This window comes from Bufo gargarizans, chromosome 10 (assembly GCF_014858855.1).
Source record: "Bufo gargarizans isolate SCDJY-AF-19 chromosome 10, ASM1485885v1, whole genome shotgun sequence".
NCBI lineage: Eukaryota > Metazoa > Chordata > Amphibia > Anura > Bufonidae > Bufo > Bufo gargarizans.
The window spans coordinates 43138506-43162775 of record NC_058089.1 but is presented as its reverse complement, the minus strand read 5'-3'; the positions used below and the strand labels follow the sequence as shown (position 1 = coordinate 43162775).

The window sequence follows — 24270 nt, the reverse complement described above, 5'->3', positions numbered from 1 at the left end:
GATAAACTGAAATTAGGATGGGTTTTGGCAGTGTGAAGCTGGTCTGAAATTGATCATGGAAATGAGTTCCAATGGAATGCGCTGGCGTTATCAATACAGTTACAATGAATCCATATTCCCATCAATATTTAGCCTTCAGAACAGCATCAGTTCTTCTAGATACACTTACACAGTTTTTGAACGAACTTAGCAGGAGTTTGGTCCAAACTTCTGTGGATGTAGTCTTGCTCAACTTTCTCTTCATGTAATCCCAGACAGACTTGATAATGTGGAGATCAGTGGGGGCCACATCATCACTTCCAGAACGCCTTACTCTTAATGACATTGGCTGTATGTTTGGTTTCATGTCCTGCTGCAGAATAAATTTGGTGCCCATCAGACGCCTCCCTGATGTTACTGCATGATGGATAAGTATCTACCGGTCTCTCTCAGCACTGAGGAGATCAATAATCATGACCAGATTTCAAACTCCATTTTCTGGAATACAGTGCCAAACCTTCAATGAACCTCAACCCTGCTTTACTGTTGCCTGCAGGCACTCATTATTGTACCCCCTCTCCATCAGCAAACAAACTGCCTTATGTTATAGCCAAATATTTAGAATTTTGACTTGCATAGTTAGGCTACTTTCACACTAGCATTCATAGGTCCGTTCGTGAGCTCCATTTGAAGGAGCTCACGAGCGGACCCGAGCGGATCCGCTCAGACTGCATCAGTCTGGCGGCTTTCAGCCTCCGCTCCGCTCGCCTTCGCACGGACAGGCGGACAGCTGAACGCTGCTTGCAGCGTTCAGCTGTCCGCCTGGCCGTGCGGAGGCGAGCGGATCCGTTCAGACTTACAATGTAAGTCAATGGGAACGGATCCGCTTGAAGATGTCACCATATGGCTCAATCTTCAAGCGGATCCGTCCCCCATTGACTTTACATTGAAAGTCTGAACGGATCCGCTCAGGCTACTTTCACACTTAGAATTTTTTCTAAGTTATTAATGCAGACGGATCCGTACTGAACGGAGCCTCCGTCTGCATTAATATGATCGGATCCGTTCAGAACGTATCCGATCGAACGCTAGTGTGAAAGTAGCCTAAATACGGTTGAAAAAAAAAAGAAAAAAAGACGTAAGTGCATGAAGTTCAACCAAGGGATAGGTAGGGATGTGAATCCCAGAAGGAAGTGCGACTCATTTTCATAAACATTAATGTCATATTTCATCTAAGCCCTTTTTAAAACGGTCCACTGATCCTGCTGTTACCACGTCCTATGGCAACCATTCCACAGGTTCTTACAGTAAATAAACTGACACTTCGAGACTGAATTTTTCCTCTCCAGTCGGAGGCAGTGCCCCCTTGTCTTTTGAGGGCATTTTACATGAAACAGCTCTTCACCATATTTTCTGTACGGCCCATTTATATATTTGTATAGGTTAATCGTGTCCCCCCCCTTAGACGTCTCTTTTCAAGACTAAATAAACTTAAATCTTTTAATCTTTCTTCATAACTAAAGACCATCGAGGCCCCTTATCAGTTTAATGTAGGACAATATCCTGGTGGCCTTAGAAGCAGCTGATTGACATTGTATGCTGTTATTTACTCTATCATATATACAAGGACACCCAAATCCTTCTCTACAAGTGACTCTCCCAGTGTTATATCCCCTAGGACATATGAAGCACAGAGATTATTACTACTCAGCTTGTAGTTTATGAACATCTTGCATAGACTGCAGAGTACTACATAGCTTAGTGTCATCTGCAAAAATAGAAATGGTGCTATTAATCCCGTCCTCAATATTAATAAACAAATTAAATAATAGACGACCCAGCACTGAACCTTGGGGTCACCACTTATAACCCAGGACCATTCTGAATAGGAATCATTGACCACAACTCCCTGGACATGGTCCTTCAGCCAGTTTCCAATCCAATTACAAACTATACTTTCCAAGTCTATAGACCTTATTTTACCTATTGAACGTCTATGAAGGCGAGTATCAAAAGCTTTTGCAAAATCCAGAAACACTACATCCACAGCCACCCCTCTGTCCAGGCTTCTACTCACCTCCTCATGAAAACAGATCAGGTTAGTCTGACAACGTCTGTCCCATGCTGGTTATCACTTATGATATTATTTACAGTCACATACTCCTGTATATAGTCTCTTAAAGAGGACCTTTGATGGGTCCAGACATTATAAACTAAGTATCAGGATACGTAGGGCATAGTGCAGGGATCTCACAGCACGTACAATTTTTTTCTGGGCACCGCTCCATTCGCCCGCTGTGACCCCGTTGTATTCTCCCGCCTGGTATGCTAATTTTTGCATCGGAACAATGAGGAGGACACAGTCTCTCTGTGGGGGTCTCCTTCTCCCTGGCTGTAGCGCTGTCCAATCGCAGCAGAGAGAGTCACAGCCAGGGAGAAGGCGAGTTGGTTTTTTCTCCCTGGCTGTGACGCTCTCCGCTGTGATTGAACAGTGCTACAGCCAGGGGGAAGGAGACACCCACGGAGAAAGACCAAGTCTCCTCCTCATTGTTCCGATTCTAAAATTAGCATACCAGGCGGGAGAATACAACAGGGGTCACAGCGGGCGAACGGAGTGGCACCCAGAAAAAAAATTGTACGTGCCGTGAGATCCCTGCACTATGCCCTATGTATCCTGATACTTAGTTTATAATGTTTTTGACCCATGAAAGGTTCTCTTCAAGAGTCCTTCAAATATTTTTCCCACAACAGAAGTTAAAGGATAACTGTCATATATATATTTTTTTTTTTTTGGAGTATTGGATTGTGGTGATTAATATAACCTTGGTGGCCCTATTTCAACCTTTTACTGTGTATTCAATTACCCCTTAATTCCACATTTATGTTCCTTGTACTGCCTACTTTTACCTGTGCTTAAAATAGGGTTGCTAGGGATGGTCCGTCTATCTGTTGATGGAGCACACAGCTAGGGACTGTAAGTAAATGATTAAAGCCAGGTCCTCCCCAGCAGCTGATAACAGTGCCCGGGCTGTGTGCACTTCTCCCTGTCCCTGCGCTTGGCAGACGCGCCCTCATTCAGCAGACATGGACAATGCAGAGTTGGAGCAGCGCAGACCAGGGAAGGGAGATCTGCCGTCTGCTCAGTGTATAAATGAAAGCAACATGTGATAAGAGAACCCCTTTGTGCTGCAGGAGATTAACCCTTTAGGGGGAGGCTCTGGTTACTGACACTTTTGGGGGGCTATTGTTACTGGCTAGTGAGGGCAGGAGGGATTAGCCTCAGGGTGAGGGCAGTGGCGGCCATCTTAACTGAATAGTGAGATTGCAGTTTTATGCAGACTGGTTGCTAAGGGCTGAATCTTATTAAATATGGGGTGAGTCAGTCTAATAGTAACTGATTCTGGAATATCATGTTATTAGTAACTACATATATGTAAATTGAAATTAGGGTCTAAATGTGACAGTTATCCTTTAAACGTACTGGTCTTTAATTACCTGTAGAGGTCCTAGATCCTTCTTTGAATATGGGCACCACATTTGCCTTGCACCAATCACTTGGCACTCTACCAGTACCTATAGAATCTTTAAAAATTCTAAACAAGGGCACAGCAATGACTGAACTGAGCATTTTAAGAACTCTTGGGTGTAATCCATCTGGACCTGGAGCTTAGTTCACATTTACCTTATTTAACTTAGCTTGGACCACATCTACAGTTAGCCAGTTGAGTATATTAATGGATGTACTAACAGCCCTGGCACCACCAATATCCGCTCCTTTCTATTTTGTATATAGAGCTAAAAAAAACATTTAGTAACTCTACCTTATCCTCATCTCCAGTGACTAACTCCCCTTTACCATTACTTAGGAGACCTACCTGCTCAGACCTTTTTTTTTTAGCATTTATATATTAAAAGAAAAATTGGTATTCGTTTTGCTTTTTTTTGCCACCTGCTGTTCGTTTTGTATTTTTGCAGATTTTATCTCCTTTTTACTGATTGAAAACGTCAAAGGCTACAGCTGTCCCCTCAGATCAGTATTTTTATGCCCTTTTTTGGCATTTATGGCCCTTTTTACAAGAGCTGTAAGCCATGAGGGTTTAACTTTAGCTGTTTATACTTGTTACCTAAAGGAATAAAGGCCAAGGACTTAACAGGCAAGAGCAACCGCTGACATTTTTCTGCACCCCAAGTCCCATGTTTTCTGCCTTGTTTCTACGCTGAAAGTATCGCTGTTTGGCCACAATTCTTCCATGAAGACCACTTCTGGCCAGGCTTCTCTGAACAGTAAATAGGTTTACGTGGGTACCACTGGTTTCTGCCACTTCTGAGCTGATGGCATTGTTGGACATCTTCTGATTTCCAAGGGAAGAAAGCATGGTGTGTCTCTACTCTGCTGCAAATGGAGTTGAGCAAACCTACATCCACAGAAGATCTGTAGTTCGTTCTCCAAGATGTTTATAACAACCTCCCCGGTGAGTTCCTGTAAAAACTGTGCAAGTGTACCTGGAAGAATTGGTGCTTTACTTTTTTTTTTTTATCAATTAACAAAACAACAACTATTAAATATTCTATTCTTGAAAGCATTCTGACTTTGCATTTATTTTTTTATTTTTTTTATTTTAAACACCTGCCTTAAACATTTGCACAGTATAAATAAGTATCCACATAGAACTGTCTGATTGATGCAAACCTCAACACGCAGTTTTGTCTCAGGCAGATATGTAAATGATTACAGATGCGGACTGATTAGACAATGGGTTTTACTAGAAGAGCATAAAAAAAAAAAAAAAAAAAATAAAAAAGTCCTTTCCCTGGTGCCCTATAAAAAGGCTATCAAAGGCTACTTTTGGGTACTGCACCTCTTGGTGCATCACTGACTGCTAGACATGTCTCTATCCTCTTCCATCCAGAAACAGGTGGCAACTTCATTACACACCCCTGCCCCTCTACCCAGACCATTTCCAGCTACTTAGCAAAAGGAACTTTGGTGTCACTGCACCCAATACGTGTCCTTTTATTGGCAGCCGGCCACTGTCACCTTTGTTTTCAGTGATGAATGAAAAACATTGACTGCTATGAACTGGAACGGTCCTGTCTTTAGCAACAGATTCAGGTTCTGTGGTAAGCAGTTCAATCCTTCCTTTTGCTCAGGAGCAAGGAGAGAGTTTTACCATGGCCCTCACAGTCCCCTGATCTGAACATCGTTGAAAACCTGTGGATACACCAGTGCAAGAAGGAGGTTCTAGGAGCAATGGGCTCAGCTCTCTCTGCAATGGCAATCCCCCATTGCTCCTAGAGGCTCATATGTAGATATATTAAAACAATTTTTCTCAGCAATGCGGGCACATATGAACATGGGACCAACACAGATGCCTTCAGCTGCCAAGTGCACATGCAACTAGTCAGTCATTTTCATAGGTACGAAGCTGCTGACAGATGCCCTATGGGAGGTTATAACTAGAGATGAGTGAATTTCATATTTTGAAATTTATTTGGTGGTAAAAGCATGATTGCGTTATGGATTCCATTACTACGGACCATAACGCAATTCTATGACTGAATGTGTAACGCAATGCCTTTAGAGGCATTCCGTTATTCATTCTGTCATACCAGAAGTCTATGGCCTTCATAACGGAATGCCTCTAAAGGCATTGCGTTATACATTCAGTCATAGAATTGCGTTATGATCCGTGGTAATGGAATCCATAACGCAATCATGCTTTTACCACCAAACGAATTTCATAACATGAAATTCACTCATCCCTAGTTATAACTCACAAATACAGTCACTGGTAAGAAGTTTACATTCACTACAGGCCAGGGCTCGGTGGAATAAATGTGTATGGCCAGGGCTCGGTGGAATAAATGTGTATGGCCAGGGCTCGGTGGAATAAATGTGTATGGCCAGGGCTCGGTGGAATAAATGTGTATGGCCAGGGCTCGGTAGAATAAATGTGTATGGCCAGGGCTCGGTAGAATAAATGTGTATGGCCAGGGCTCTTTTGAGTGCTATATTTTATGTAAATTATGGGAAATTCCGTAAAATCTATATGTGGGGTGCACCTTACCTGGAATTTTTGGGGGTGCTCCCCTATCTCCATATCCTGAGAAAACAAAAATACAGATATTAGATTCTCATTGTAAGCAAGCAGTATTAACCACTGCCCCTTCACCACAATCCTTACCCAGTTCTGAAGGAATAACCAGCTTCCTTTTCTCTCCCTCACACATTCTAGAAAATAAAAGGTGACAAATATGAAATTTTCTCGTAAGAAATAATGTACAAGACTTCAGGTTTAATCACAAATGCCATGCAGTGCAAAGCAGGACCTGCTAGAATTAGGATAACTGTAATAGTACCATCAAATCATTTAGAGCACTAGACCAATATCCTCTACAAAGTGGAATTCCTCTTTAAACTAATGTCTTCTGTCCGTAACCGTATTTTGGGCCTGTGTCCGATCTGCTTTTGTGGATCGCATGCGGACTCATTCACTTCTACAAGGGGGGTTGCCCGTATCCGTGCAGCTGTTGTACAAATTATAGAACATGTCTTATTGTTGTCTGTGTTGCAGACAAGAACAGGCATTTCTACAATAGGAATTGAGGAAAGTGCGGGATGCACATGGCCGGCACCCATATTCTGTGGATCCACGGTTTGCGGACTGCAAGACGGAAATGGCCATATGCATGACGCCTAAACCTGCTCTTAATAAAATGCTTCTGATGGTCAGGCTGCGGTCAAAGCAGGTTCCTACAATAAAGGGAGGGTGAAATGTCTCGTATTTAGGGACTTCTACAAAGCGACAGGCAGCAGAGTGAGGTCTCCATCATCCTCGGCCTTCTGTGCTGAGCAGACAAGAGGCCTCTATGAGCGAGTGAACAGACCAAGGCCAGCGAGACCAGACTGCGCGGGCAGGAACACAAATTGAGCTCACAGCTATAAATTAGCCCGATTTTAACAGAAGGCATGGAAAATTGGCAGCCAGATAAATGGAGAGGAGATGGGTGCTAATTAAATAGCATTTGGGATCTGCCCACCACCCAGTGTGGAGACAGGAGCACGGGCACTCAGACAGGCAAATTAATGCATATTACTTTCCGTCTGTCACAATAAATAATGCATATTAATCAACTGCTGGATTTATCCCCCATCCCCAGCAGCCTCCACACATGAGGAAGCTAGAGGGTGTAAAAGAATTTTAAAAAAACCTCATTAAAGACGACCTGTCCAGACAAAGCGCATGAAAGCCCCTGTAAATGGGTTTTTCTGCGTTACACAAAAGCTGGCGGATGGGCATTCATATTGTGGGGTGTAGTCGTGGTAGTTTCTACTTCTGATGAATCATAAAGGTGACATAGATAATGTGATTCTTATGAGCGCCCCCACCCCCCTCAGGTATCGGATGGCATATTCTGGAACACATTTCCGACAGCAGTTTTACCAGTAACAAAGCGCCACACAAACTGCTGGCTAGTAAATGATGGAAGGAGCGCACCCTGCTGGTGGACATAAAGAATGCAGCTTCCCAATATTTTCACATACACTGTACATACACTTTATATTCACTACATAATGATTTTGATGCACCAGTAAGATATGTTAATAACTAAACCGTAGATCTAATGAATATCTCATAATGTCATTTTACAACTATAAGTATAATTATCACAAGGCTTCATGTACACAACTATTTTACATCTGTGTGACACCTACATTTCTTTACGGATAGCACACTGGCCCATTCGGTTCTGTGGGGCCATGTACACATCCTTATTTTGTGCTGATTTATGTAGGCGTTCTGCAAATTATAGAACACGCCCTATTTTTGTCCATATTGCGGCCTAAAATAGTTTTTTTTTTATTGATGGGAGTGAGAAAAATGTGGAATAGAGACAGAAGGTATCAGTATTTTGTGGATCCGTTGTTTCTGGGCAGATATACAGACACAGAAAGGTGTGTGACACCTTAAAGGGGTTTTCCAGTAATCAAGATTGCCTACTGCCTGCCCCCTGAAACAGAGGACTCATACCTACCTGCTCCATGCGTCCATCTTCTGATCCCTGCACTCTTCTTCTGGATCAGGCATTCTCAAACTGCGGCCCTCCAGCTGTTGCAAAACTACAACTCCCAGCATGCCTGAACAGCAGCCTACAGGTATCAGCCTACAGCAGGGCATTGTGGGAGTTGTAGTTTTACAACAGCTGGAGGGCCGCAGTTTGAGGATGCCTGTTCTGGATGGTCACATGTATCGTCACCGCTGAAGCCAGTAATTGACTGCAGCGGTGCAAGTGAACATGCCCATGCACCACCGGATGTAAACAGTGCGTGGACCGGAAGATGAGGCAGCATGGTGCAGGCGAGCTTGAATCTTCTGCTTCAGGAGGCATGCTGTAGGCACTTGCTAAAAAATCATAACCGCAAACCCCTTTCTTTGTCTTTCTTATTTGAAAGCACAGCAAGACTGTCTCTTGCTCCAGGGAGTGGAGTCAGAGGTTCACACGCCATGCTCTAAAAGCCACAAGCGATCATTCAACCATCATGGGCAGAATGTAGAGGCATTTTTTCCTCAATAAGAAAACATTGAGCTACAGTAATCCCACAATTTACCCCGACTCATTGGGCTCGTCAGTCTGTGCGCTATCCACCGATTATACAGCCTCTTCGGAGACACAGAACCACATGATCATCAAAAGTAGCTGATTTAGGTAGAGCCAGTGCTGTTAATACATCAAATAATGTACTTAAATGGCTGGATGTACAGCAGATATGGTCTAATCCAAGTTAAAGTAATTGTGAATAAGGTTCCGGGTTCCAATGGATTACACCCAAGAGTTCTCTAAGAACTCCGTTCAGTTATTGCTGTCCTCCTCCCGCTTCCACCCAGGGTCATGGGAGCATCCTTCTTCCTCCCTCATGCTTTTGCCCACCAATCCTTACAGTAAAATGGAACAGTTTTATGGGATTCGTTTGAAACAAAATGCAGAAGCTTCAGATTCATTCAGGGGACAACTTTTTGTGAAATTCGTAATAAACGAACACACTGCACTGACATAAGTAGGCACACCCATTACTCAGTACTTAGTGCAAGCAACTGTGGCAGAGATTATAGCCTCCAGTGTTCTTGGGTATTATGCCAGTAACGTTTTCACATCTGGATTTAGGGATTTTCTGATATTATTCTATGTAGAGCCTCTCATGCTCTGCCAGGTCTGATGGGGCCGTTAGTGGGCAGCCATTTTCAGGTTTCTAAAGAAAAGTTGTCCCTAAGCTACTCCTGTATCATCTTGTGTGTTTAGGGTCATGGTCTTATTGGAAGGTGAACCTTCTGCCCCTCTGTACTTTGCTCCATTCAGCTTTGTCCTGCCGTGTCCAGCAAGCTAGATCAGGGAGCATGTGGGATTGGCGGCACTTACCATGTCATATATAACGGCCTTCAATAGTCTTGTGCTCAGAACAATTAAAGGAGAGTTTCCTTAATCTGCGATGTACAGCCTACACTATTGTGACATACCAAATCTATAGGCGCTACTCCCCAAACAGTCTATGCTCTCAGTAAGCAATATCACTAACCTCTGTCCCTCCCCCAGTTCTTTATCATTGTCATCTTAATTCATCCCGCTTCTATCTCTTACTGCACACAGCACTTGCACAATAAATACACAGTGCTGTGTGCTGAGTATATCCAGGGAAGAAACCAGGGGATAAAGCCATAGTAGGTTTAATGTACACAGATTCTGCAGCATAGAGACAGAGGCAGGAAGGACATGGCCTCTGAGGTCAATGTCATACAGGGGCACAAAGGACACGCCGCCACTTCCTGAAACTTCTTAGACTTCACATGACCAGCAGGAGACAGCAACCTGGCATGAAGGGAGACCCCTAGTGGCCAGCAAGACAGTTATTTTTGTTAAATAAAATCATTTACATTTTTGGTATTTAGGACACCGACACAGTTGTGTGAAAGTGCAGTGACCAATTTTTTTTTTTCTACATGGGTCCACATCCCATTATAGTTAAGTGACATCCAGATCCCATCATACTGCTCTCCAGTCCCCATCATAAAGTGTTCCCACCGCCTGTCCCAAGGCCCTGCAATATTCACACATGTCCCAGACTGGGCCCCCTACGCATCATGACGGTCTCTAGTATCCTCACAGCAGATACTTAATTTACTGTAAATCACGGAACACAAACTATATACACTATAAGAAAACTGTCATGCTGCGCAGGAAGGATAACACAAGAGACAACCTCTCTCCACTGCCTGCAATGCTGCTACTGACTCGGTCAGGCACCACTGGAGAGAGGCTCAGCACAGAGAAGACGAGAGCAGTCTGTGCACTGCGCTCCTCTGTGAGGTACACACTAATCGCTGTGCATGCACGTGAAGTGGAAATCAGTCAGCAGGAAACCTGACACTAAGGCCTCTTGCACACAAAACATGTTCTCTTTCAGTGCCGTTCTGTTTTTTTTTTTTTGCAGACCGTATACGGAACCATTCATTTTAATGGGTCAGCAAAAAAAAAAAAAAAAAAAAAAAAAAAAAAAAAAAAAAACAACACGGAAGGTACTCCATGTGCAAAAAAATAGAACATGTCCTATTATTGTCCGCATTACAGACAAGGATAGTACTGTTCTATTAGGGACCAGCTGTTCCGTTCAGCAAAATATGGAATGCACGCGGATATCATCCGGATTTTTTGCAGATCCGTTTTTGCGGGCCGTAAAATACATACAGTCGTGTGCAAGAGGCCTAACACTGACAGATGCTCAGTCTGTCTGTCCCCTGCAACCTAAATAGTTATGGGTAATAATACAGTTCCTATTTTTGTACATAAAAACATGCTATTTGATAAATTGTACTCTATCGAAGATGTCCATAAATTACACACCGGCAGAATATTGCCATGTTTTAAAAATAGACATGGACTCACTGGATAAGGCCGTAATATTAGCACTTTACAAAGCTTTGGAGCGGCCATGTCTGGAATATACAGTTCAGTTCTGGGTTCCAATACATAGAAAGGATGCCCTGGAGCTAAAAAGTACAAGCAAAACAAGCAAACTGACAACCAACATGGAGGATTCTACCTTTGTAGAAAAATTAAAAGTAGTCTTAAAAATTGACATTTGAGGATGGTGGGGGGGTTGGGACACAATTTTTACAAACCTATAAATGGCCGGTACAATTATTATTTTTTTTTAAATAGTGGACAAAAATTCTCTCAAAACACAAAGGGGCAGTGCCTCCATCTGAAAATAAAGCGGTTCAGTCACCAGAGGAGACCAGACTATCTCAGATGCTTTGTTAAAATGTTAAAGGGGCTGTCCGATACCTAAAGCCTTTTTAATTATGGGAAATGGGGGCGTGGCTTTTAGGTTATGCTAAACAGGTGGTGCCTGCACAAACCACAGGATCACCTGATGAACGAGTGCTTTGCTCATTCATCGGGTAATTGGCGGCACATTTAGATGGCCAGATTATCGGGAAAGAGCTCCCGATAATCTGGACGAATATTGGTTCGTCTAAATCCACTTTAAGAACCAAAAAATGTAATGCCTTCTCGGTGATGCATTCTTTAAGTGCCACTCTCTAAAGTGCACATATTTGAATTATATGAGAATTGAACCAGAAGGGAACCAAAGGTTCTTTACAACCATTGTAAAGAAGGTTTATGCCCCTCTTAATCTTCATCCCTACTGTCAAAACCGCTGCACCCAGCAAATAAATATTTCTCCATCCATCTCCTCAGCTCTGTTTCTTAACATAAAGTCTCTCTCCAAACACACTCAGCCACATCATGCTCTCTCCTACTTCCACCTACTAACACTTTCTTTGCTTATCCTAATTGCTGGCAATATATCTGCAAATTCAGGTGCTCCTCAGCAGATCCCCACCATCATATCTCACTGTCTGCAATAAATGTTCATACATTCATGACCTTTTCATCTCTTACAAATTTTACATTCTAGGTTTAAGAGAAACATGGCTGACACACTCCACTGACACTCTTATAGGGGATTTCATTTTACTCACCCAGAATTTATCATCTACCACCTCACTCAACCCCTCCAACAGACCTATCTATCACGATCAATGGCTCACACTCCCCCCTGGAAACCAAGTCCGCTGCCTTGGAGTAACCTTTGATTCTGCCCCGTCCTTCAAACCGCACATCAAAGCCATTTCAACCACCCGCTGCCCCCAACTCAAAAATCTCTTGCATCTGCTCATTTCTCAGCAAAAATGCTTGTACATACCCTCATCTCCCGCCTAGACTAGACTACTGTAACTTCCTCCTATGTGGCCTCCCAATCTATCCACCTGTGTATGTCATTAAAAGATAGACAGTATCCACTATAACAGTGACATCTACAGTACCCCGTCCCTTTAACAGTGACTTCCACAGCAGCAGCCCCTTTATTAGTGACATCCACAGTACCCAGTCTCGTTAACAGTGATTTCCACAATAACCTGCCCCGTAACAGTCACCTCTACAGAGCTCTGTTCCCTTAAAATGTGACCTCCACAACACCTTGCCCCCCTTAACAGTGACATATTAAAGACAGACAGTGACATAATTATTATTCACGAGCAGCAGAACCCAGCTCCACTTCTGGATTCATTAGCATTAAAAACAGACTAATGTGAACGGTAATGAGGTGCACCTGCTGTCTGTAAAGGGCCCGAGCCTTCTATATACCCGATTACCGCCCTGCACTGTGGTAAGCCACTCGTCACAGACATGCATCGGTGACAGCCATTATGCTCCGGCATATTCCATAAGAATTGTACTTTATGAATTCCAAATTTTTATAGAAAAAGAAAATATATGCATAAGCGTGGTTTTTCCTGGAAAAAATTGCTGCAGTCAGATTTTGTGGTGCATTAGTTTTAAGCCTGTGTCTCTAAGCAATTAATGTTCAAGCTTTCCCACATAAGCTTTTTTTATAGGATACTTGAAAAAAGTACCTGAAGTGGAGCCTTCAGAAATCTATGTGCTTGTCGCTCCATTCAAAGGAAAAGAACAGATTTTCAGTAGCAGAAAATTCTACAACAAAATCCGCAGTGTGAAAAAGCACCCTTATGCTCCAGACTGCAAGCACAGCAACATGGGGCTCGAAGAAGGTGATCCCCATCCTCTCTCTGGTCTCCCTGGCACTCCACTGCCATCTTTCTCAGGGTAAGTTCACACTTGCCCGCAACAGTTTCAACATCTTTCACCATCACTTTTAATGAGAATGCAAAAGTATGCAAAAGCCCATAGCAACCAATCACAGGACACCTTTAATTTAGAACTACTCTGGAAACATGGAACTTGTACTGTGATTGGTTGCAGTGGGCTGCAGTGCAATTTCTGTTAGGCCAGACACCCACAAGCAAGTTGAATGCGAGAAACTTTCAGCGTGTGGCAGTCAAGAGTATCCGCTCAGAACTCTGCTCCTCTGACAGGATCGCAGGATAAAGATTTATAATGCTCTGTCCCTGCGAGACCTGGAACCTACTGAATTACACTGACAGCATTAGGTTATTGTAATTTAGTAGATTCCAAGTCTCTCAGGGTAACACGGCATTATAAATCATTATAATGCTGTGCGGTCCTGTCAGAGAGGTCAGAACAGGATCTCGCACTGCTGCACGCTGTAAGTTTCTAGCACTGAACTCGCTTGTCTGTGTATGGCTTTAGACACTATATACACCCTCCTCCAGTCCCCCCCTCTATATCCACTATATACACACCCTCCTCCAGTCCCCCCCTCTATATCCACTATATACACACCCTCCTCCAGTCCCCCCCTCTATATCCACTATATCCACACCCTCCTCCAGCCCCCCTCTATATCCACTATACAGGTCCTTCTAAAAAAAATTAGCATATTGTGATAAAGTTCATTATTTTCTGTAATGTACTGATAAACATTAGACTTTCATATATTTTAGATTCATTACACACAACTGAAGTAGTTCAAGCCTTTTATTGTTTTAATATTGATGATTTTGGCATACAGCTCATGAAAACCCAAATTTCCTATCTAAAAAAATTAGCATATTTCATCCGACCAATAAAAGAAAGTGTTTTTAATACAAAAAAAGTCAACCTTCAAATAATTATGTTCAGTTATGCACTCAATACTTGGTCGGGAATCCTTTTGCAGAAATGACTGCTTCAATGCGGCGTGGCATGGAGGCAATCAGCCTGTGGCACTGCTGAGGTGTTATGGAGGCCCAGGATGCTTCCATAGCGGCCTTAAGCTCATCCAGAGTGTTGGGTCTTGCGTCTCTCAACTTTCTCTTCCCAATATCCCACAGATTCTCTATGGGGTTCAGGTCAGGAGAGTTGGCAGGCCAATTGAGTACAGTAATACCATGGTCAGTAAACCATTTACCAGTGGTTTTGGCGCTGTGAGCAGGTGTCAGGTCGTGCTGAAAAATGAAATCTTCATCTCCATAAAGCTTTTCAGCAGATGGAAGCATGAAGTGCTCCAAAATCTCCTGATAGCTAGCTGCATTGACCCTGCCCTTGATAAAACACAGTGGACCAACACCAGCAGCTGACATGGCATCCCAGACCATCACTGACTGTGGGTACTTGACACTGGACTTCAGGCATTTTGGCATTTCCCTCTCCCCAGTCTTCCTCCAGACTCTGGCACCTTGATTTCCGAATGACATGCAAAATTTGCTTTCATCCGAAAAAAGTACTTTGGACCACTGAGCAACAGTCCAGTGCTGCTTCTCTGTAGCCCAGGTCAGGCGCTTCTGCCGCTGTTTCTGGTTCAAAAGTGGCTTGACCTGGGGAATGCGGCACCTGTAGCCCATTTCCTGCACACGCCTGTACACGGTGGCTCTGGATGTTTCTACTCCAGACTCAGTCCACTGCTTCCGCAGGTCCCCCAAGGTCTGGAATCGGTCCTTCTCCACAATCTTCCTCAGGGTCCGGTCGCCTCTTCTCGTTGTGCAGTGTTTTCTGCCACACTTTTTCCTTCCCACAGACTTCCCACTGAGGTGCCTTGATACAGCACTCTGGGAACAGCCTATTCGTTCAGAAATTTCTTTCTGTGTCTTGCCCTCTTGCTTGAGGGTGTCAATGATGGCCTTCTGGACAGCAGTCAGGTCGGCAGTCTTACCCATGATTGCGGTTTTGAGTAATGAACCAGGCTGGGAGTTTTTAAAAGCCTCAGGAATCTTTTGCAGGTGTTTAGAGTTAATTAGTTGATTCAGATGATTAGGTTAATAGCTCGTTTAGAGAACTTGGGGAATTTGGGGTTTTCATGAGCTGTATGCCAAAATCATCAATATTAAAACAATAAAAGGCTTGAACTACTTCAGTTGGTGTGTAATGAATCTAAAATATATGAAAGTCTAATGTTTATCAGTACATTACAGAAAATAATTAACTATCACAATTTGCTAATTTTTTGAGAAGGACCTGTATACACACCCTCCTCCAGTCCCCCCTCTATATCCACTATATCCACACCCTCCTCCAGTCCCCCCTCTATATCCACTATATACACACCCTCCTCCAGTCCCCCCTCTATATACACACCCTCCTCCAGTCCCCCCTCTATATCCACTATATCCCCACCCTCCTCCAGTCCCCCCTCTATATCCACTATATCCCCACCCTCCTCCAGTCCCCCCTCTATATCCACTATATCCCCACCCTCCTCCAGTCCCCCCTCTATATCCACTATATCCCCACCCTCCTCCAGTCCCCCCTCTATATCCACTATATCCCCACCCTCCTCCAGTCCCCCCTCTATATCCCCACCCTCCTCCAGTCCCCCCTCTATATCCACTATATCCCCACCCTCCTCCAGTCCCCCCTCTATATCCACTATATCCCCACCCTCCTCCAGTCCCCCCTCTATATCCACTATATCCCCACCCTCCTCCAGTCCCCCCTCTATATCCACTATATCCCCACCCTCCTCCAGTCCCCCTCTATATCCACTATATCCCCACCCTCCTCCAGTCCCCCCTCTATATCCACTATATCCCCACCCTCCTCCAGTCCCCCCTCTATATCCACTATATCCCCACCCTCCTCCAGTCCCCCCTCTATATCCACTATATCCCCACCCTCCTCCAGTCCCCCCTCTATATCCACTATATCCCCACCCTCCTCCAGTCCCCCTCTATATCCACTATATCCCCACCCTCCTCCAGTCCCCCCTCTATATCCACTATATCCCCACCCTCCTCCAGTCCCCCCTCTATATCCACTATATCCCACCCTCCTCCAGTCCCCCCTCTATATCCACTATATCCCCACCCTCCTCCAGTCCCCCCCTCTATATCCACTATATCCCCCCCCTCCTCCAGTCCCCCCTCTATATCCACTATATCCCCCCCTCCTCCAGTCCCCCCTCTATATCCACTCTATCCCCTCCTCCAGTCCCCCCTCTATATCCACTATATCCCCTCCTCCAGTCCCCCCCTCTATATCCACTATATCCCCTCCTCCAGTCCCCCCCTCTATATCCACTATATCCCCTCCTCCAGTCCCCCCTCTATATCCACTATATCCCCTCCTCCAGTCCCCCCTCTATATCCACTATATCCCCTCCTCCAGTCCCCCCTCTATATACACTATAGAGGACTGAAGGAGAATATCTAGTGTTTATGTGCAGCCCTCTACATACAGGACACCCCTTCTATATACAGTGCACCACCAACAGAAAAATAAAATGTTACTGCTAAAAAACAATAAGTAATGATTATAATCAATAATGGTAAATAAAGTTCAAATAATGGAGATTATTTTGCCATAATGGCAGCACATACGGTGTAGCGGACACACTTTACATTCTGTGTACACGCCCGGAGATTTGAGTGGTTGGTTAGAAAAAGAAAAGCAGAAAGAGGGTCGCTCAGAGATAAGATTAAAAAAGAAAGGTCTTAGTGCCAAAAAACCTACAAACCCAGGCTTTTACTGGATACGACACTACTTACTAAAAGATATAAAAATAATAAACAAGTATAAAATGAAATATGTCCTTTACAGAAAAAAAACTGCACCTGCAACGCAATACTGCCTCACAATCTGTCCTCAGACACGGCTAGCCTTTTATTATGATTTTCTGCTAGGCTTATCAGAGACGGCTTACACAAGGCTATGAGGGTTATCTGGGCAGGAATGCAGCACGGGCCAGGTGGGGCCGGGGGAGATGTAAACAGCACCTCCTATCTTTGGGTTATGTGAGCTTTTGTTTAGTATTTTTGTCACGATTGTTACTTTTGTCAGAGCTTTCAGTCAAAACGAATGTAAAGTGAGCACAACCAGGATACGTCTTTACCAAGAAAAAACAGATGTGCAAAAGTAGACAAGACTCATGTTCACTGGATATATATATATATATATTCTAAAACTTTAATAAACCACTAATGGATATGTTTGGAACTTAAAGGAGTTCTCCACCTTTTAGATACCGTTAGGTTAGCAATATCACACCCTTGGCAGTCCACCGGCACAGCAGGCAGATGGTAACTGTAGCCGAGCTGCAGTACGCCGGTATGGCCACTACACAATGGACGCAGCCTTCTGCTTCTGGCTAGAGACTCCGTTTCCAGTGCCAGCAGCTGCCACAAACAGCAGGTCATTAAAAGGAGTTTTCAGCCTTTTTATATCTCGATCTATCCTAGGACCCCCTACTGATCAGCTAAGTTTTGTCATTTTGCCTCTCTGCATTTCAGCAGCCACACGTGGCTATATGAGGCTTTGTTAGATGGGAGAGAAAACATTTTCCCCCATAGTGTGTTACAAATAAGTAATTGAAACTTAGATATTTTTTCCAACTTGAATATAAAAAAAAAAGCAATTTTTTGCTTTTTCTAAAAATGTTTTATACATCATAAACGGCTACATGAATCCACATTGTTATTATGGTCATGTGGACAGGTAATATATGTAGGATTTTTGGATTTATATAAACTATACACTAAATAATGTATTTTATAATATACAGTTGTGTGCCCTAACTGCAGGCTCAGTGTACAGTCAGCCCTGGAGTCCAGTCTAGATCCTTAGGGCCGACTGTATAAGGGTCCCCAGACCCCGATTCATGTCAGCGGGAATCCTGATCCGAGAAGTGCGCCTGCCTCCTTTGATTGCTGCGGTCAAGAGAGAGTGTGGCATGATTAAAGGGTTAAACAGCTGTAATTGGAGGTTTGAGATGATTATTATTATTATATACTTGATGTAACATACATTCTGACAGGAACATGTTAAAGGGCACCTAAATCTTATTTCTATGGATCGTACTTCACATGCTCGAATAGCTGAGCAGAGCCCATGAAAGCCAATGGTGCAGAAGAGGACATTGGTCGGCTGCAGGCGTCACATGCTGTGTACCCAGAAGTCACCGCCACAGTCTGAACAAGCAGCGACAGGAGGACTGGAGCACCAGGGAAGGGAGCCTTAATCATCCCAGACAACCCCTGCAATGTCCAAGCACCCGACGACTCCATGCAATTTACATTTGTATTATGTTAAAATGATGAAAATTTGCCCGTGTGGGTTTATAGGGGTGAGCACTTTATTTTTGAGGGGGGTGAAGAAACACTATGGGGGAGATTTATCAAACTGGTGTAAAGGAAAACTGGCTTGGAGGATAGACAGAATCTGAGGGGTTGCTATGGGCAAATAAGTCAGTTTTGATAAAGCTATCCCTACTATATTAAGCAGCGCTTTACAGACATTAGCAGCCAACTGTCCCCAATTGGGGCTCACAAGCTAAGTTTTTTATTTTATTGATTTTTCCATTTTACTGTGTTTATTACATTTACTATGAGGACACAGCTGATGGAGGAACATATTATCTGTGTTCTGCCCATATACAGATTGCTGCTAACGCATGGTGACAGCCCCCAGATGACTGCTGCTGGTGACCTGCACATACACGCAGAGACCGGTAGACTGCCTCCAGCTTTGAGAACATGAACACCGAGTGCAGGGTTTCTTATAAAGAACTGATTATTTCCATTCCCGGTCACAGTTCAGGACCAGGCTACTGACATGACAGCGTCCGATCACAGCACGTCATGCAGTGCCATTAACCTCATCACGTAAAGAGTCCATTGATTGGTTTGGTGTGGAGGGGTTAAAGGCTGCTGCAAAAAAACATTTTGGTAGCCATTAGGGTATTGAATTTTTTTATTTATTTTTTTGACAAATTACATTTAGCATCTATTTGCAGGATAGGCAATACATTTCTGGTTGCTGAGAACCCCACAGATCACTAAAATGGGGGCTGACGTTTGAAAGATTTGGCTGCATTCAATGTCTATGGGGCTGATGGAAAAAAGCGACTTCCATCAGCTCTGAAGATACTGAATGGAGCGGCAGGGTCTGTTCAAATGCTTCCTCAATGTGCGGAGACAGAGGGCATAGGCCAGTGATGGCTAACCTTGGCACTCCAGCTGTGGTGAAACTACGACTCCCAACATGCTCCATTTATTTCTATAGAGTTCTGAGAGCAGCCAAGCAAGGGGGGCATCTTGGGAGTTGTAGTTTTACCACAGCTGGGGTGCCAAGGTTAGCCATCACTGGCATAGGCCTTGGAATGGCCCCAGTGGTGGGGACCAACGTTATCATCCCTATGGACTGACGGGGCAACGGCTGTGTGCATGAGGCCTTATACTTGATTGTTCATGGTGTGGTGCTGCAGAGGACAGTTACGCTCAGTATGGCCGCAAAGGAATTAGAGAATGACCATGAAGAAAGGATGGATCACTTACATGTTATTAAAGGGAACCTGTCACCATGAAAATGCCAAGTAGGCAGGCGGCATGTTCTAGAGCAGGAGGAGCTGAGCAGATTGATATATAGTTTTGTGGGGAAAGATTCAGTAAAACCTGTATTTTACACATTTAAAGTCCTGCTCATCCTGGTCTTTGAAGTCCAGGAGTCGGTCCTATCAGTGACTGACAGCTCTCTGTATACACAGTCATAGAGGGACGGCTGTCAGTCACTGATTGAAGTCCAGGAGACGGTCCCATCAGTGACTGACAGCTCTCTGTATACACAGTCATAGAGGGACGGCTGTCAGTCACTGATTGAAGTGCAGGAGTCGGTCCTATCAGTGACTGACAGCTATCTGTATACACAGTCATAGAGGGACGGCTGTCAGTCACTGATTGAAGTCCAGGAGGCGGTCCTATCAGTGACTGACAGCTCTCTGTATACACAGTCATAGAGGGACGGCTGTCAGTCACTGATTGAAGTGCAGGAGTCGGTCCTATCAGTGACTGACAGCTCTCTGTATACACAGTCATAGAGGGACGGCTGTCAGTCACTGATTGAAGTGCAGGAGTCGGTCCTATCAGTGACTGACAGCTATCTGTATACACAGTCATAGAGGGACGGCTGTCAGTCACTGATTGAAGTCCAGGAGGCGGTCCTATCAGTGACTGACAGCTCTCTGTATACACAGTCATAGAGGGACGGCTGTCAGTCACTGATTGAAGTCCAGGAGTCGGTCCTATCAGTGACTGACAGCTCTCTGTATACACAGTCATAGAGGGACGGCTGTCAGTCACTGATAGGACCGACTCCTGGACTTCAGAGCCAGAATGAGCAGGAATGTACAGTAAATGAATGAAATACAAATTACACTAAATCTTTCCCCACAAAACTATACATCAATCTGCTCAGCTCCTCCTGCTATTAAAGGGAACCTGTCACCATGAAAATGCCAAGTAGGCAGGCGGCATGTTCTAGAGCAGGAGGAGCTGAGCAGATTGATATATAGTTTTGTGGGGAAAGATTCAGTAAAACCTGTATTTTACACATTTAAAGTCCTGCTCATCCTGGTCTTTGAAGTCCAGGAGTCGGTCCTATCAGTGACTGACAGCTCTCTGTATACACAGTCATAGAGGGACGGCTGTCAGTCACTGATTGAAGTCCAGGAGACGGTCCCATCAGTGACTGACAGCTCTCTGTATACACAGTCATAGAGGGACGGCTGTCAGTCACTGATTGAAGTCCAGGAGACGGTCCTATCAGTGACTGACAGCTCTCTGTATACACAGTCATAGAGGGACGGCTGTCAGTCACTGATTGAAGTCCAGGAGACGGTCCCATCAGTGACTGACAGCTCTCTGTATACACAGTCATAGAGGGACGGCTGTCAGTCACTGATAGGACCGACTCCTGGACTTCAGAGCCAGAATGAGCAGGAATGTACAGTAAATGAATGAAATACAAATTACACTAAATCTTTCCCCACAAAACTATACATCAATCTGCTCAGCTCCTCCTGCTCTAGAACATTCTGTCTGCAGCTGAAATCACCACGTTCAACGTGACAGGTGCCCTTTAAAAGACAACAGGAGACTGGAGCGCTGTCCTCTACTGGAAGCTGTAGCCACTTTTCCCAGCTGATGCAAGGGCGAGCTTTCTTTTCTACCTCTTAAAAAGTCTAGGTCACGTAACCATAAAAAGGGCTTTTTCGCATGGACACCATCCCTCAGTTTTGAATTGCAATGAAATGAGAATAAGGAGAGACGGTTAGGTCGGTTTGTGGGTACTACTTCATTAAAAATCATTAATTTAATGACACTAAATGTTTTGTCTGCAACATATTTTTTACATGTCACTATTATAAAGACAAGTGGCTGAGGAATCAGTAAAATACCCATGAAGGGTTAAAACAGAGAATGCAAGCCAAGATATGATGTACGCTGCTCCAGATGTCCTTCTAAAAATGATGAGTGGGTGGCATTTCAGGGGGAGACCTGTTAGTCAATATATGGAACACTGAAGTACTGAATAACCTAACATGACATGGATCGAAAGGAATACACAGAAGAATGTGGCACTTCTGCTGACATCCATCATCAGCAGAGTCCTATCTTGAAGAAAGGGAGCAGGGCCGATTACAGACAACCATGTGCATAAAGCTCCGGCCCATTACCAGCTCACTGAACATGGACACGGCTTAAATGATTCATTGTGCTGCACTTACCACTGTAGAACATGATATTGTGCTGCCAGCCATCAGGACGCTGCCAGCACTTGAACAGATGCCAGGGCTAGATAGAGCTGGACATGGTCAATTTGAAAATATAGAATAAACGCAAAAAAGGCTAAGAGAGGAATCCATCAGATTTTCATCTGGGTTCCAGTACTTTTTGCTGCAAAGAATTGTGTTCCAGACTGCGCCATTCATAAGAACGTAGATGCAAACTGAGCCTAAGGGAGCATTCACACAACCGCATTTTTTTCTGTGTCCATTCCGAAATTTTTGCGGACAATGCACGGACCCATTCATTTCTATGGGTTTGCCAAAATTGCAGAATGCCTTTCATTGTCATCCATGTGCAGTCCGTTCCGTGTGTCTGTTCCTTTTATTTTAGAACATGTCCTATACTTGGCCACAAATTGCGGTCCGTGGCCCCATAGAAAGTCAATGGGTCCGTAAAAAAAAAAAAAAAAAATAACGGATAGCACACGGAAATGTATCCGTATGTAATAATTTTTTTGCGGACCCCTGGACTGATAACATTCTAGGAAACCCCATTTCAGTTTTTTGCAGACCGTGAAAAACGGAAGACACACAGAAGCACCACGTCCGTATTATACGGACTTACCGAATAAAAACTGGAAGATAACTGAAGACATACGTAACACACGGATCCGTGATTTGCGGACCGCAGAACCAACACAGTCGTGTGAATGCTCCCTTACTCTATAGAAATTTCCTTACTGCTTTTTAAGCTATGATTTATATCTGCTATAAAAAAAATATGTTATTTATATTGGATATATAAATACAGCACATTAGGAAATTACTTAAAGGGTTTTTACCACTTCAGCAAATAGCATTTATTATGCAGAGAAAGTTTCCATGGTTACGACCACCCTGCAGTCCAGCAGCGGTGGCTGTGCTTGTACACTATAGAAAAAAGCACCAGCCTACCTGATCTCCCACGGTCCCGGCCACCAGAACAGGAAGAGCCCAGGCAGCGCTGAGACAGCCCCTGGAATGGCTAAGTATCGCTTTCCCTGCCTTTTCCTTAACCCCTTCAAGGCTACTGCATTAACCTCTGCTGTAACCCCTGCTGTCCTGAACCCAAGCATTAACCAATTAACCCTTGCTGGGCTGTATTAACCCTGTATTTCACTGTCCTGCAGGTCCTTAACCCCTGCAGTCCCAGCTAATCCTGCATTAACCCTTGCAGGACCACTCCTACCCCTGGCCTACATTGTGTTCCATGGCCAGTGCTCCAGACAAAAAAAAATTACCAGGAGCCATTGGCTCCTAAACTAAAAAAGTTAGGAGCCAAATTACATTTTTTAGTCGCCAAATTTAAAATGCATATAATTTAAAAAAAAGGACTTTGAGAAGATGAGACGCAGGTCACAGTAGTGAGCCAGCACTACAAATAGGAGAAAACAGCATCACATACCTCTCACATCCAGTGACATCTTCTGGGGGACAAGGTGACTTAAAAATGGCGAATTGCGTGGTTTAGAGTTTTTTTTTTTTCTGTTACGGCCTTCACCGAACGGAAATATTTTTTTATAGTTTAATAGCTCACACTTTTTGGGACGTGGCGATATGTAATATGTTAATTCTTTATTGTTTGTAAATTTTATATGTAAAACTGGGAAGGGGCCATTTAAACTTTTAGTATTTTGGTGTTTTTTTGGTTTAACTTTTTATTTAATAACCATTTCTTCCCTTAGGACTAGAACCTGGATCTTTTCATCCCTTGTGCTATTCACCCTGATAGAGATCTATCAGGGTGAATAGGATCTCACACATCTCCCTGCTGCCCTGTGCTCTGTACACACAGCAGCAGGGAGCTGAACATGGCAGCCAGGGCTCCAGTAGCGTCCTGGCTGCCATGGTAACGATCTAAGCCCCAGCAGTGTAATCTGCCACTGCCACCAATGGAGGAGATGGGACCCTGTGGCCACCATATAACAATGGGGGAGGGGGGGGACTTGTGGCCAGTGATAATGGGGGGGGGGGGGGGGGGGATGAGGCTTTGGGAGGGCCCACTGCACCACCAATGAATGTACAGTAATTAAAGAGGACCTTTCGTGGGTCCAAAGAATATTAACTTATTAGTAGCAGGCTGCATAGAGCGGCGCCCAGGGATCTAAGTGCACTTACTATTAGTCCTGGGCGCCGCTCCGTTCACCCGCTGTGGCCCCCGGTAATTTCAACATTCAGAGCAAGGAGGAGGAGATGCCAGTGTCTGTCCTTCCCCCTGACAGCAGCGCTGACCAATCACAGCGCAGAGAGAGGAAGAAAAAAAAACAACAACCCGG

At 44.2% G+C, this 24270-nt stretch overlaps 1 protein-coding gene across 2 annotated transcripts in view; it reads right to left on the bottom strand.

Moving 5' to 3' along the window:
- Positions 1-24270, bottom strand: part of FKBP2 (FKBP prolyl isomerase 2) — a 38408-nt gene that overhangs the window by 308 nt on the left and 13830 nt on the right. For both annotated transcript variants that reach the window (XM_044270357.1, XM_044270358.1), the window contains exons 4-5: positions 6165-6211; positions 6048-6083 (exon numbers count right to left, since the gene is read on the bottom strand). In XM_044270357.1, the coding sequence (XP_044126292.1) occupies positions 6048-6083; positions 6165-6211 (83 nt within the window). The remainder of the gene's footprint in view (positions 1-6047; positions 6084-6164; positions 6212-24270) is intronic.